At 42.2% G+C, this 12,622-nt stretch overlaps 1 protein-coding gene across 3 annotated transcripts in view; it reads right to left on the reverse strand.

The window, feature by feature from the left end:
* CAPN6 (calpain 6) overlaps nucleotides 1-12,622 on the reverse strand; it is a 56,913-nt gene that overhangs the window by 18,578 nt on the left and 25,713 nt on the right. For all 3 annotated transcript variants that reach the window (XM_084293854.1, XM_084293856.1, XM_084293855.1), the window contains 3 exons: nucleotides 3,182-3,313; nucleotides 2,489-2,697; nucleotides 1,929-2,121 (listed from right to left, as the gene is read on the reverse strand). In XM_084293854.1, coding sequence (XP_084149980.1) covers nucleotides 1,929-2,121; nucleotides 2,489-2,697; nucleotides 3,182-3,313 — 534 coding nt within the window. The remainder of the gene's footprint in view (nucleotides 1-1,928; nucleotides 2,122-2,488; nucleotides 2,698-3,181; nucleotides 3,314-12,622) is intronic.

Consider the following 12,622-nt stretch of genomic DNA (forward strand, 5'->3'; position numbering starts at 1 on the left):
AAGAGTCCAATGACCAAGCAAGCCTTTGCTCTGGTGCAGAGAGAAGGAGTTATTAGAATTACGAACAGCACCTAGTACTATCTCCAATATCTTTATCCATTTCAAAATTTCTCTGGTCTAAACAGACAGGGTCCTTCTCAGGGAGGCATTGCGCTGAGACAAAACTGTTTCATCCACAAAGATAAGAAATCAGAAAAAAAAGTCAAAAGAGAAATTTCTATCAAATCAGACAAGACATGCCCTTGCAAGTGTGAGACTCTCTCCCAGACCTCTGCCTTTCACTGACAGCGGCTCCTAAAGAATCAGCTCATGTGTTACATCAAGACTGGCTGACATTTCCAATGGGTTTGGGCTTTCTCCAATGTAACACTTTCGCTTACATTTTTCACAACTAAAAGAGTCCTTCACAGCACAAAAGTCTGTAACCTCTCCTGCTGCCTTTATTATCCCCCAGGCTTTTCCTATACTGCTGGGTTGCCTTTCCCACTTCATTCTGAAACCATTTATATATTTATTTTAATGAGATATTTAAATATCCGCTGTCTGTTCAAATTTCCAAATGGTGAAGCTCAGGGCTATTTTGCAATCCAAGGAAAATGATGACATGTTTGTAAGTCAGCAATGAAGCCACTTGAGTATTAAATACACACAATGAAGCTTGCTAGATGGAAAGTATAATGCTGCTATCAAAAAGTGATAAATGCAGGTGAGTCAAGCCAAACCAATATGAACAGCCCTTGTGTAATCAAGCTTAGAAGTAACTATGTTTAATTTGACAGGCAGAAATATAATGCCAGGAAGAAGTGAAGGCATTACAACTACCTAATTAATTGCTTTTTAAATTACAACTCCCTAGATTTTGTCTATCCCTCACCAGACCTGTGTTAGGAAACTGAACTGCCTCAGCATTTGGGAGCAACCTATCATCCCATAAACACTGTTAATAACCATCACACCAGTAAGTATGGCCTGGTCCAAACAAACCAGATGGAACAAATTATTTTAAAATACAAATTCAGACCTCGTGACAAAGGTACAAACACCAAAGACCTAGAAGAATTTGTTTCTGAGCTGTTGCCTGTTCTGCTGGGAGGAACAGTTCAGGACTCCTCTTCTATCCCAGCAGAGTTCTCTGTTTCAAGTTGATCTCCCACAAAGTACCAGGTGTTCCTCTTTGGTACCATGGTACAGGCACAAGGCAGTGCATGGCCAGGCCTAGCTAGACAGATGATGTTCTCAGGCACCTCCAAACTCGGCTGATTTCCTGTTGTTGTAGGTAACTGCACAGTGAATGTAATACTCACAAGACTTTCTGAATGAACCAATGCCAGGGGTCCATCAATTTAATATGGATTTAGCAATAACACTACAGATTGCAAGGTAGGAAATAGTTAAGCATGACAGCAATAAGATCTTTGCTTTAAATTCCCCATCTGTGAGATAGAGTGCTTAAGTGGCCAAGCTAGCTCAGCCTTTCAGCCCTGCTCTGGTGTTCCACTGACTGCATCCTCACAAGCAGAGTCAGCAAGTCCCAGCAGCTTAGTGCCAGGAGAAGTGTTTTCTGTAAATGAATTTCCTTGGGAAATAAAGAAACTGAATGCTGCCATCTGGCCTGTAAATTAGGGCATTCTAGGTGGATTAACCTCGGGTCAATACACAACTGTGACCATTCAGAAAGAACGGCATTCCAGATCCACAGTAGCGTGGCCAAAAGCACAAGTGGCTTTGTGGTTTTATGATTGTATTTGGTGGCTCTGGAGTTGCACTTGGCTGAGAACACTGTCAACTTGCTAGTTTTCTCCATACAAAGCTTTTCCAAAGCATACAGATAAAGGGCGCACTCAATATACTTATGCTACTAATACTGTTTTTTCCAGATAAGAAAGTTCATTGAAATAAACTTGTAATACCCAGCTCTCCATACTTACCGTGATGAAACAGCTGATCAGCCCGCCTCTTTTATGCACTTTCAGCAAGTCCTCAAACAGTTTCATCTGCTCGGAAATAATCTCACTGTATTTGCCCTGTACCAAGTCAATAGATTCTGCCACTGCTCCAGTGAAATCCACAATTGCATCTGCAGCACTGCCTCCATCCAGGGCTTCATAAGATCCAGCCAGCCTAGAGGTAACACAGAACATTCTTATTCACCAAGTGGCTGTTAGAAGTACTCTAATTTGGTTTGAATGTAGGTAATATATTTGTGGCTCACCAGGGAAAACAAAACAAAGCAAAACTGCAGATTGCAGATAAACACTTGCTAGGAAAGGAGTGGAAAGATCCCTAAGGCTTTGGGCTGCTAAGTACAGTGTGTTGCACTCCTCCATGAAGATTAAAAAAAAAAAAAAAAGAGTTTTCATTTTTTAAATTTCTCTACTAGAAGCAAACCCAAAATCCTTGGAAAGTATGATTGGGTTGAGAGATGAAACAAGCAGATGGATAGAAGGGACTGCACTGAGGTCTAAAAGGGCAATAAATTAAATCATACTTTGCATAAGCTTTCTCCAATAATGCGCTCCAGAATTCATTTTTCACATTAGAATGGCAGTAGATCAACTTCCCATCTATTGTTGGCAGCAGATCATCAACAACCACCTCTGTCCATTTGCCAAAGCACCAGAAACGGAAACGGAAAATCCCAGCGTATTTCTCTGGCTTTTTAGAGTCCCATTCTTGTTCTTCAAAGTCTGGAATCACCTGAGAAAATATGCAAAAGGGAAAGGTCATTAAATGCACTATGTTAAGTTTCATTCGGAGGGCAGAGTGTCCTTGAGCATGCACTGTGTGCTATTCAGCTTCAAAAGCTTTGGACCTTAAACAGATGAAGCAGTGAAAAAAATGGTGGATTTCGTACAAAGTCCAATATAACCCCCTTTCAAAGACACTTAGGAAAGTAGTAGTCGAATAGATCTGCAGAGAATGACCATTGCACCCTCTGGCTTTGCTGTATCTCTTCCTTGGTGCTCAATGAAACTGTGTGGTGGGGACTTGTGGGAAACTGTGACTGTGGTCTTGTAATAGGGAAAATGAACTTCTAAAGAAAGGGAAGATTGGAAGCCACCAAAATTCACCAGTCACCAGAGGTACATTATCCCTAGATGGAAAATTACTGGCTGATAGTGAGGGAAACATCCAGGGTTTACTGGCCTTATTTCATGCACCAAGCACATTGATCACCTACCTGCTGCCAGAGGGACTCCCTCAGAGCCAAGCAGGAGCATGCAGCCACAAACCAGCAGTTCCCCAGGCTGCCTTGGTGCAAGTCATGGGAGCTGATTCCATTCACAAACAGGTGGGGGTCTTCGCAGAGATCCTAGCAAAGAAAATCCGAGGTTACTGCAAAAGATCACAGCATGCTTCTGCCAGCTACCCCTCCTCACGTGTTCCACATCATATTGACATTTGCTGTTCTCCCAGTCAAAACACAGAGTTTCTGTACCAGGAAATTCAAAAGTGCTCTGGCACTGAATATAATTACAAGTCAGGATACACAGAATTATTTAAATTCTTATATGTAGACTGTGTTGCCTTTTCTGATCATCAGAATTCAGCCATTTTTTGCTGGAGTTCCTAGTTCTGCTCTCAGCTGCAAGCAATCGTTGAGGACTTCAGTATTTGGAAGACTTATTTGACATTAGCTGATGAGGAGCTGAAAGTAAGTAAAAGGAGAAGAAGGAAACATTACAGGGAAAGACCTTGATGCTGGAAAAATATCAAGAAAAGTAGAAAATTAGTAGGAAATGATGCTACTGAGGCCAGAACCCTAAGCTCTTCTGTCACTGCCACTCCCTTGGCTGCCAGACTGGAAACCCTCCTCCACAAGCAGTGTGAGTTGCTGCAGTGACCACTGCCACTCAGCGCTGAAGAAGGCAGAAAACATGCACATGTCTGAAACACGCCTCCCAGTCTGCGGGGCTCATTCCTCTCTTTGATCTGGCTCCTCCTCTCCCATGGCTTTCCTGCCTCCATCCTATGTACAGGCAGATTCTCACCCAAGCATAGCTGTGGTATCTCCCTGCTCCTCCCCAGCTTGCCCCCTTGCTGTGTCTGTCCCAAGGGGTACAACGATAGGCTGCAGGTCAAGGCACTAAAAGGAGCACCTCTAGCTATCATGGCACACAGGGATATATTTTACAGCAATAGTGTGTTTGTTACCCTTGGCAGAAAGGTTTTTGTGAACTGCTATGTACGTGGCCTCTCAGTGTCAGAGAGGGCCAAGCGATACTTTGGGAAAGAGGCAATCTGGAAGTCCCATCGTTGAGGTGCAGCTCACTGCTTTCAACACTGGGATTGCTCATGATGCTTCATCTGAATCATTGCTTTGCTGACTGGTTAAGAGGACGGGAGAGCAGACATTGGTAAGAAATTCTGCTGTTTCACAGTATAAGAATAACCCTAGATTTCACCACTGCTGGAAGGAAATGACCTTATATCCAGGCATTGGAAATGCAGAATAACCAGCTCCACCTCACGTCAACACGGCAGGAGTCTCCAAATTTACCACAGACTTTCCAGTTCGTTAGCAGCAGAATGAGGAACTGTGCTACTCACCTCGTGGGTTCTCACAGTCCTTTGCTAATTCTAGATGACGATCCCCAAATACAACCCAAGCCTGGCTAAACACCACAGGCATGTCAAAACCTCTCAGTCTTCCCTTTGATGGTCCTGTTACAAACCAGTGCCAGCTGAACTTATTTTCAGAGGAAAAAAGAACCTCAGTTCTGAGCTGAAAGCCTGTTTTCCTGGGCTGGTTTAGCAGATGGCAGCCTAGGGTGGCTCAGTGTGTGTCAGTACGTAATGCATGTCTGCATATATAACACAAGGATCTGCTGCTGCTTTCTTTAAGAATACAACATTTGGCATGAGACTTTTCTTATGAAATAACAACTGGTAGGAATTTTAAATGCCTGTTGGGCAACAAATGACTGATCATTACATGACATTGTTCTGTTCATAGTTCTTACATGTGGCTTCAGTTAGAGAAAATTTCAAAGCTTATTAACTAACCTTAACAAAAATTTTGAGTAACAAAATGGTCAGCAAGAGGAAACCTGGCCATGTACAATACATTCTTCTGCAGAAAAGATGGATTCATTCACCTGTCTGGGTGCTCTGACACGGAACAGTACCAGGAACTTCAGACCAGCACTTCAGCTAACACAAACCAATGCAGCTGCCTGTTGCAGAGGTTGGTATCAGTTGAGATCAGTACCACTCAGCCTGTACTTGGATCCCATTTTGGTTACTTGGGAGCAAAAATTCCAAACCCAGCTTCGGTAAACTCAAGTTTCATACCCCATTTCCATGTATGTCTGGTAGTAATAATTTCTAGTTTGTTTTTCCTTTCAAAATGTTATTTTACTTGCATAATAAACAAGAGATAAATTGATCCTCCAGGATTAAAATTGTTCAAACTTTTCTGTCACTATAGGAAGCCAAAACTTTCATTGGCTTTGAAAGAAAGCAAGCCCTACCATGTATTACAAATATCTTATCTTATTTGGTTGTCTTTGCCAAAAACAACCACATTAAACCTTTTTTTTTTTTTTTTAATTGAAGTGTGTCTCATATCTCACACAATCCTCAGATTAAAAACAGAGAGCAGCATTTGCTGAATGCCAGACATATGGATGAGATTAGCATTTGCTGACCATTGGGGTCCAGAGTAAACACGGAGCAGCAGAGTGCAGAGACAGCACCTCACCAGTTCCACCGCGGCCCCTGCATGCTTCGGGATCCTGCTGGGTAAATCCACTGTTATGAAACTGCTGGGGAGACTCTGACTTCTGAGATGAACAGCGAAAGAAATGACATTTACTTCTGTTTCTCTTGGCATTAATTACAGACATTAGAACAGCTTCTGTGACAATGTCACTGTGCAGCCTAGGTGATATGCCCAGGAATACCCAGGTGCAGGTTACAGCCACTGTCAGCACTATGCTTGCACCACCTAGACAACAGCAAGGCAACATCACACATTGAGGAGTACTTTCGAGATGTAATTAGCCATCTAAGCCACAATTCCCCCAACACAGTTGGAAATATGCTAATATATTATACTGATGTCCTTGTGAGGATCTTTAAGCACTTTTGTTCATTCCAAGCGTGTAAAAAAAAATATATATCACTTTTCCAGTAATGGTCCCAGTGGTGATAACTTAGGATAGTTGAGGAACAAACCAACTTACAGGACAGGAGTTATAAGAAAAAGACACAGAAAGGAGATGACCATGTGCCCCAAGCATTTTCAGGAGACTGCTGCCTGCTCTACCTCTCAACCTAAGCACTTGGGTTCTGAGTTGCACCAGAAGTACTTTCCTTATAAACACGGCAGCTTCACCCTAATCCCTTTACTCAGGGTCAGCCACGTTATCTGTGCTGTAAAACAGACAAACATCTTCACACTTCCAAGGAGAGGTTTAGAAGAGCTTACTGGATCCTACTGTACATTATTAACAGTTAATAGCCACGCTATTTATGACACAACCACACTAATAGATGCAGCTGCTGCATTATTTACGCACACAGGGAGCATTCCACCATCCAAGGCACAGAGCTCTCCCCAGCTCTCCTCTTATGCATGTGCATACTGAAATAAACACCATCTGGAGAACTACAGGTAGGAGGTACAGAGGCTAAAAAGGGAGGTAAGAGGCCACAGGGGCTTGAGGTCCTGCTGAAAACCCTGATGCTCTAATTTTCACATCAGACTTTCACCTGCATACCATAAGTCCACTCGTGTCATTTCCAATCCTTGTTGCACCATATGGGCTCAAAATATCTGACATCTAGCATTACACAGCCTGCACCACTGGTGAAACGTGGCAGCCAAGCCCAGAAATAATCCTCCAAACAAGGCCTCACAGAGCTGAGCAGAGCTCGAGACTCTTGCTTACTGAAGATGGGGTGCCATTTTCCTGTCGATTTCACCACAGTTTCACATATTTGACCTGTTACTCAGACTGTGATCCATCCTCTGATCCTATTCTAGGATCCTATTGCTGCCCAGTAATTCTTTCTCCCTACCTTAGCCATGAAGTTGTTTACCACCAAAGCACTATACTTGTGTTCATGAAAGGATGAGAAATTCCATCCTATTTTTTCCACACTGCTTTACCAAGACATCCAGGTATGTTTGAACTCTAAGCCCCGTTGACAGACTTGTGATCCCATCCCAGCTTGTGTCCTACAGCATCCCAGTACCTGGATTTCTCCTCCCTCATCCAAACAGTAATGAAAATAGTGAGTAGTACCAGCCTAAGTGAAATCTGTGTCGGGCTCCACTGCTGGAATGCCAGCTTGAGAGTGCTCCATGTGATTTATTTCATCAACTGTACAACCACATTACAGAAGTTTGAATTACTCTGAATTCTCATACTTTGGAGAAAGATTGCCAAAGGCCTACAAAAGTTAAACTACATCAGATCTGCTCCTTCTTTCTTAGCCACAAGATCTGTCCCACCCTACACTACAAGGAAATCAAGCTGGTACATATTAAGTGTATCTCACACAAAACCCTTTAATAATACAATGTATACCATTAGACTTACAGGCTTAGTCATCAGCTTGGGAATGATAAATTGAGGTCTGGAATTTTAATGAACTATAAAAATGTTTGGACTGTAGTATATGAAAGACGAAAAAGTTTCTTTTTTTTTTTTTTCCTACAATAGATTTTCCTTAGGAAATTTCAAAAAACAATGTCAACCATGGGAGACAACAGACATCATTTCACTGGAGCCAGGAAATGTTTCTTATGTTGCTGTCTGTCGTGACTCCCTCAAAAGAAAAAATATATATATATAATAATTAAGAGATGGATTTTATTTGAGACCAGAAGCACAGCAGGAAAGTACAGGAGAAAATTGATTAACTACATGCTTTAAATTCAGTTTGCTGTGGCTACTTTGAATCTTAGAGGAATTTAGCTAAAGGAAAAAGTCACCCTTAGCATAGGTCCATGAGCTAAAAAAAATGCCTTATTGGTTATAAACAGGGAGAAGGACATTCAAAGGGTTAATTAATTTGCTATGTTTTTACAGATGTTAACTGAACCTGCCCTGTAAAACATTATGAGAAATCTTTGATATCTGAGAAAAGGGAAAGATTATTTTTAGTGGATTGAGGTCTGTCAGCTGGCTCAGATAGAAAAACAGACATTTGGTGAAAGAAAAGTAGAAGAAAGTAATAGCAATGTTTGCAGCTAAGATTTTCAAGGGATTCAGTTGCACTTAGAGCTTACTTTCTTCAGTGCCCTTTAAAAAAAATCAATCCTAACATCATAAAAATAATAAAAATTAAAATAATCCAATTTTGCTAGAGCATAAGATCTATGGAGACAGAAACTTTCCTTGATTCTGTCAGACTGATCTACTTGAGCTGGGTACACCGTTCCCTTCATTTTTTCAAAGCAGTTTGAATTATGCCAGAGATGAGAATCCCTTCCATTTTCTTCTTTTCCCCTGTCCTCGGATCATGCTGAGCCAATTCCTGTAGAGAGTGAAGTCGGTGTAGGGAAGCAAGGGAAAAGCAGTGCAAGCAGTAATTCTTTCTGAATATGGAGGCAAAACATTCAGCTCTGGCTACAGCTAACTATGAACCAACCCCACCTAAAGTGGGGTAGCAAAGACCTCACTTTTTCTGAGGTTGTGTAGCTTAAGGGGTAGAAGAGATTGTCTACCCCATAACAACTCCCGGCTGTGCTGGCATGTTTATAGAAACCCTCTCTAGATCAGGCTACTTGCCAAGGCAATTGCAGCTAGCCCTAAAAAGAAAAATAACCAAGTCCAACTGTGCTACATACTTCAATGTATGCAGAAAGCCTTTTGCAACCTCATTATGCCTGAGAAAAGTCTGCCTTGGGAATGGAAAAGGAGAACTCCTAAGTCACAGCCACGAGCTGGGGTACAGCTCCAACATTGCAGAGGACAGCTCTCAGAGAAACTTCCATCAAAAGGGAACTGGGGTCAGCTACGACCCTGACTGAAACATCCCTTAACCGAGATCACGAGGCAGCCGGTATCGTCTGTCCTGTTACCCCATGGCAATCTACAACAGGCAGATTTAGCCCTCAGGTTTCTGTCTGTACGCTCTGACCCCAGGCTGCATAATTACTCTGTAAACCTCGTGACCATTCTCCAGCAACATCTGTCCCTAAGAACAGGATAATGCCAAGCACTGCTTAAAACAGAAACCCTCCCATACATAGGCAAGGGCAAGAGTACACCAGTTTGCTCCAGCCTTGTGTAAAAGAGAACACAGTTATTTGGGGATTGGGAAATGCTTCTTCCCAATCGTCCCTCTCCAATAAATCCTGTTACAAAACCAAATGCATTACAAACATTTTTATAGCATTCTTTTTTTCCGTTTTCAGTCTGGGGCTAGTTCTGACTAATACTCAGTAAAGGCCATGGGTTTCAGCCTTGCCCTGTCTACGGGACACGTGTATTCGGGGAGGATCTGAATCAATCCTTGTGAAGAAAAAACAACTCAAATGTTGGGCAACGCGGTGTGTATTTTGGCTGCCACTAGATTTCACCTGACCCTTGGAGCGCTGGAGCCGCTCTCATCCAGAATGCTGACAGTCGCTGGAAGGGGTACAAGCGGATTGCCGTGGGGCTGACCTTATCCTGAACCTCAGTAACAAACAACGTGTTTACCGAAGGTCTGAGAGCGCTCCTCACTGCAGAAATAACTTGAGGACTGTCTGGTCTTCCAGCATCCTCCTGGAAGCATGTTAAAGTCTGTCCTGCTGCTCTGCCTTCGCTTGTGATGCTTGATGTCAACGTGCTACAGAGCTGCAGCGCATTCACAAAGCTTTGCTCTTAGAGAAAGGCTGCCTTGAGGATAGCACATTTTCCTCACTGAACTTACAAGGCAATGGCCTTGTTCCTTGCTGTTTTCCCAACCTATTTCCTTCTCTAAATTCAATACAACCTGTATTTTCCTCACGAACAGCAGAGATGCCATTCTTAGGACCAGATTCACTTCAGGAAACAGTCACGTCCTCTCGGCCAGGTTCCGCTCTAACCAAAACACAAGGTCTTTCAAATACAGCTTACAGACCTTACCTTACCACCCCTCATAGTGTGACAAGGCTAGAGAGAAACTTCTCCCTCTGCTGACCATATAAAACAAGGTAAACAGTTCAGAACAGACCATACCTTTTAAACGCTTGCTACAGAAAACATTGCCCTTAGTGTCTTTGATTAGGGTCTCGTCAAATAGCCACAGTAATTAATACACATCAAGAAGCAGGCCCAGCTGGTTATAGGAAATGCAACACAGGTAGTACAGCTCACAACCCAGAATATGGTGATTTTATAGGTTATTTTCTCTGAATTTATTTTTTATTTTTTAAAGTATTAACTGAGGATCTTAAGATAAAATCTCCCAAAGGTTATTGTTGGTGCAGGGAGATCCAACACTGAGCAGGCGTCAGTATGAGACCATTTTTGGTTGGTTAATGTTGCCGTCTGTTCTGCAATACCTTGTTTCATCCATGTCTCACTCATCCACAGCTCCATTTTCTATGGTGCTTTAGCCTCTGCCATCCTGAAGCTAACATAAGTTTGACATAATTTGGGGTAAATAACATAATTAAAGCATCGCATTAATTGATTAAAACTTCATAATTTTGATGTCTTGGAAAATGTCATTGTTTTGCATCAGAAACAACACAATTTTATGGGCACTGAGCCAACATTTTCTTGTATAATGCTTTCTCTACTGTGATTTGAGATAGTGATGCTCCACGAAAAAGAGGTGTTATCTTAGGGCAGTAGATATTACTCGAGGCTGGAGGATGTTCAACACTTCCTATTACGAACACAGCCATCAAAGGAGCTTTCTAGGATGAGTTGGCCACCTGCATGAATAGGGACATTACAAGTCTATTCCTTAGTATTTAATAAGATCGATCATAACTGAGTTTAAATCAGTATCAGCGATTACTGTGTATGACAGCACGGGGATGTGCAGCATACGGGAAGGGCCTCAGACAGGTCAGCCTCAGTGCACATTAGCCGTGCAGTCAGCCTCCTGTGTGCCGTCAGCTGTCTGTTTGGGAGCGCTGTTCAGCACATTGTAACCGCTACCAAATTGGCCGCCAGCAGTCCAGGGATCTCAGACCAATTTGCCTTCTTTTTTTTTTCCACTGAAATAGAAAGCAGAAGAGGCCATTTTCAAGAAAAACTTAACGTACAGTAGTTTTGACAATCAGGTGGTATAAGCCAGCCTAACTCGATTTCTGCAAAGGGCAACCTACCAGAGCTAGGGAATACCGCTGCATTAAATGCAAGTGAGAGAGGGAAGGGCAAGTTTGGAGACAGTCAGTTTAGAATAACTGCCTGACATCCCTTCCAGGCAAAAGTAACATGGCTGAGGTCAGACCTGGGCAATAAGTTCAGTCTTGGTTCAGCAGACTAACAGGCCACCCACAGTTTAGCTATGGGTTCTTAGTGCTTCCTCAAAACATGTTTTTCAATCAAGTTCGTGAACTAATTTCCTAAGAGGGAAATGAAAACAATGAGAAAAGGAGGTTGGAAAATTTTGTACACAATTTTTGTTCTGTGCCTGATAATAAGCACCATTATGGCTCAGTGGCCAGGACCTCTCTGGGTTTGTCCGGCCTGAGCTCACGCTGTGTCTCAGGGGGCTGGTCACAGCTGCAGGCTGAACTCTTGATCACTGCCTTTTATAAGGCAGGGAATATTCTGTTGATAAAAGAGTAGAGTTCAGCAAAATCACCCATTTTATGTCATTATTCAGTGAATAGGCATTATGTAGCAAAAACAAAGTCGAGCCCTCTAAGAAACACTGTCTGAAATGAAAATTCAGATGAAGACGGAGGTGGTTTGTTCTACTTCAAGGCAGATATTTCTTCCTCATCCAATGGCAATACACAAGCCCTAAAGGCTAAAAAGCTTAAGCCTAAGCCACATTAAAAAGCATAAATCTCTTTAGCAACAAGCTCCTCTTCTTCGCCATCCTTTTTCCAGCAGGGTTTGGTTTCAGCCTAGATGCCAGTATCTACTAATTGCGACATTTATCTCAGACACTTTCTTCAAGATAAAAATCTTTTATCCCTTTCTCCCAGTCTCAATGTTCCTAACCCCTCATCTGTTCCAGACAACACCTTGAGGTGTTCTCCTACACTTTGTTTTAAGGAAAAAAATTGTAATGTCTGGGATAACAGTGCATGGATTAGCCCTTGTAACCTCCTAGATACACATTCTGGACTATGCTTGCTTTGTGACATAAAAAGAGGAACTTTCAACTTGCATATATGAAATCCTGATCAGAAGACAAAAGCCTCATAAAATACAAGATTATTTTTAATATATTAAATGTTAGATTTTGAAATTAATGTTTAAAAAAATAGCAATTTTGTACTGGCAAACAAAACTCTACTTTCTGGGCCTATGTAAGTCAGAGCCAATGGCATCTCTCAGTTCTAACAGGACATGGATCAGGCTCTTAAATTATAGCCTGGACATCCTTTATGGCAAAGATCACGTGAAACAGACTATTTGTCTTCTAGTAATACAGAGATATGCCTGATTCCTTGCAGAGAGCCACTGTTAGTGCTGCCAGGCCACCAGAACTTTATCAGATCACTCAT

The sequence above is a fragment of the Netta rufina genome (genome assembly GCF_964035555.1).
Source record: "Netta rufina genome assembly, chromosome: 12".
In the NCBI taxonomy this organism is placed as follows: domain Eukaryota; kingdom Metazoa; phylum Chordata; class Aves; order Anseriformes; family Anatidae; genus Netta; species Netta rufina.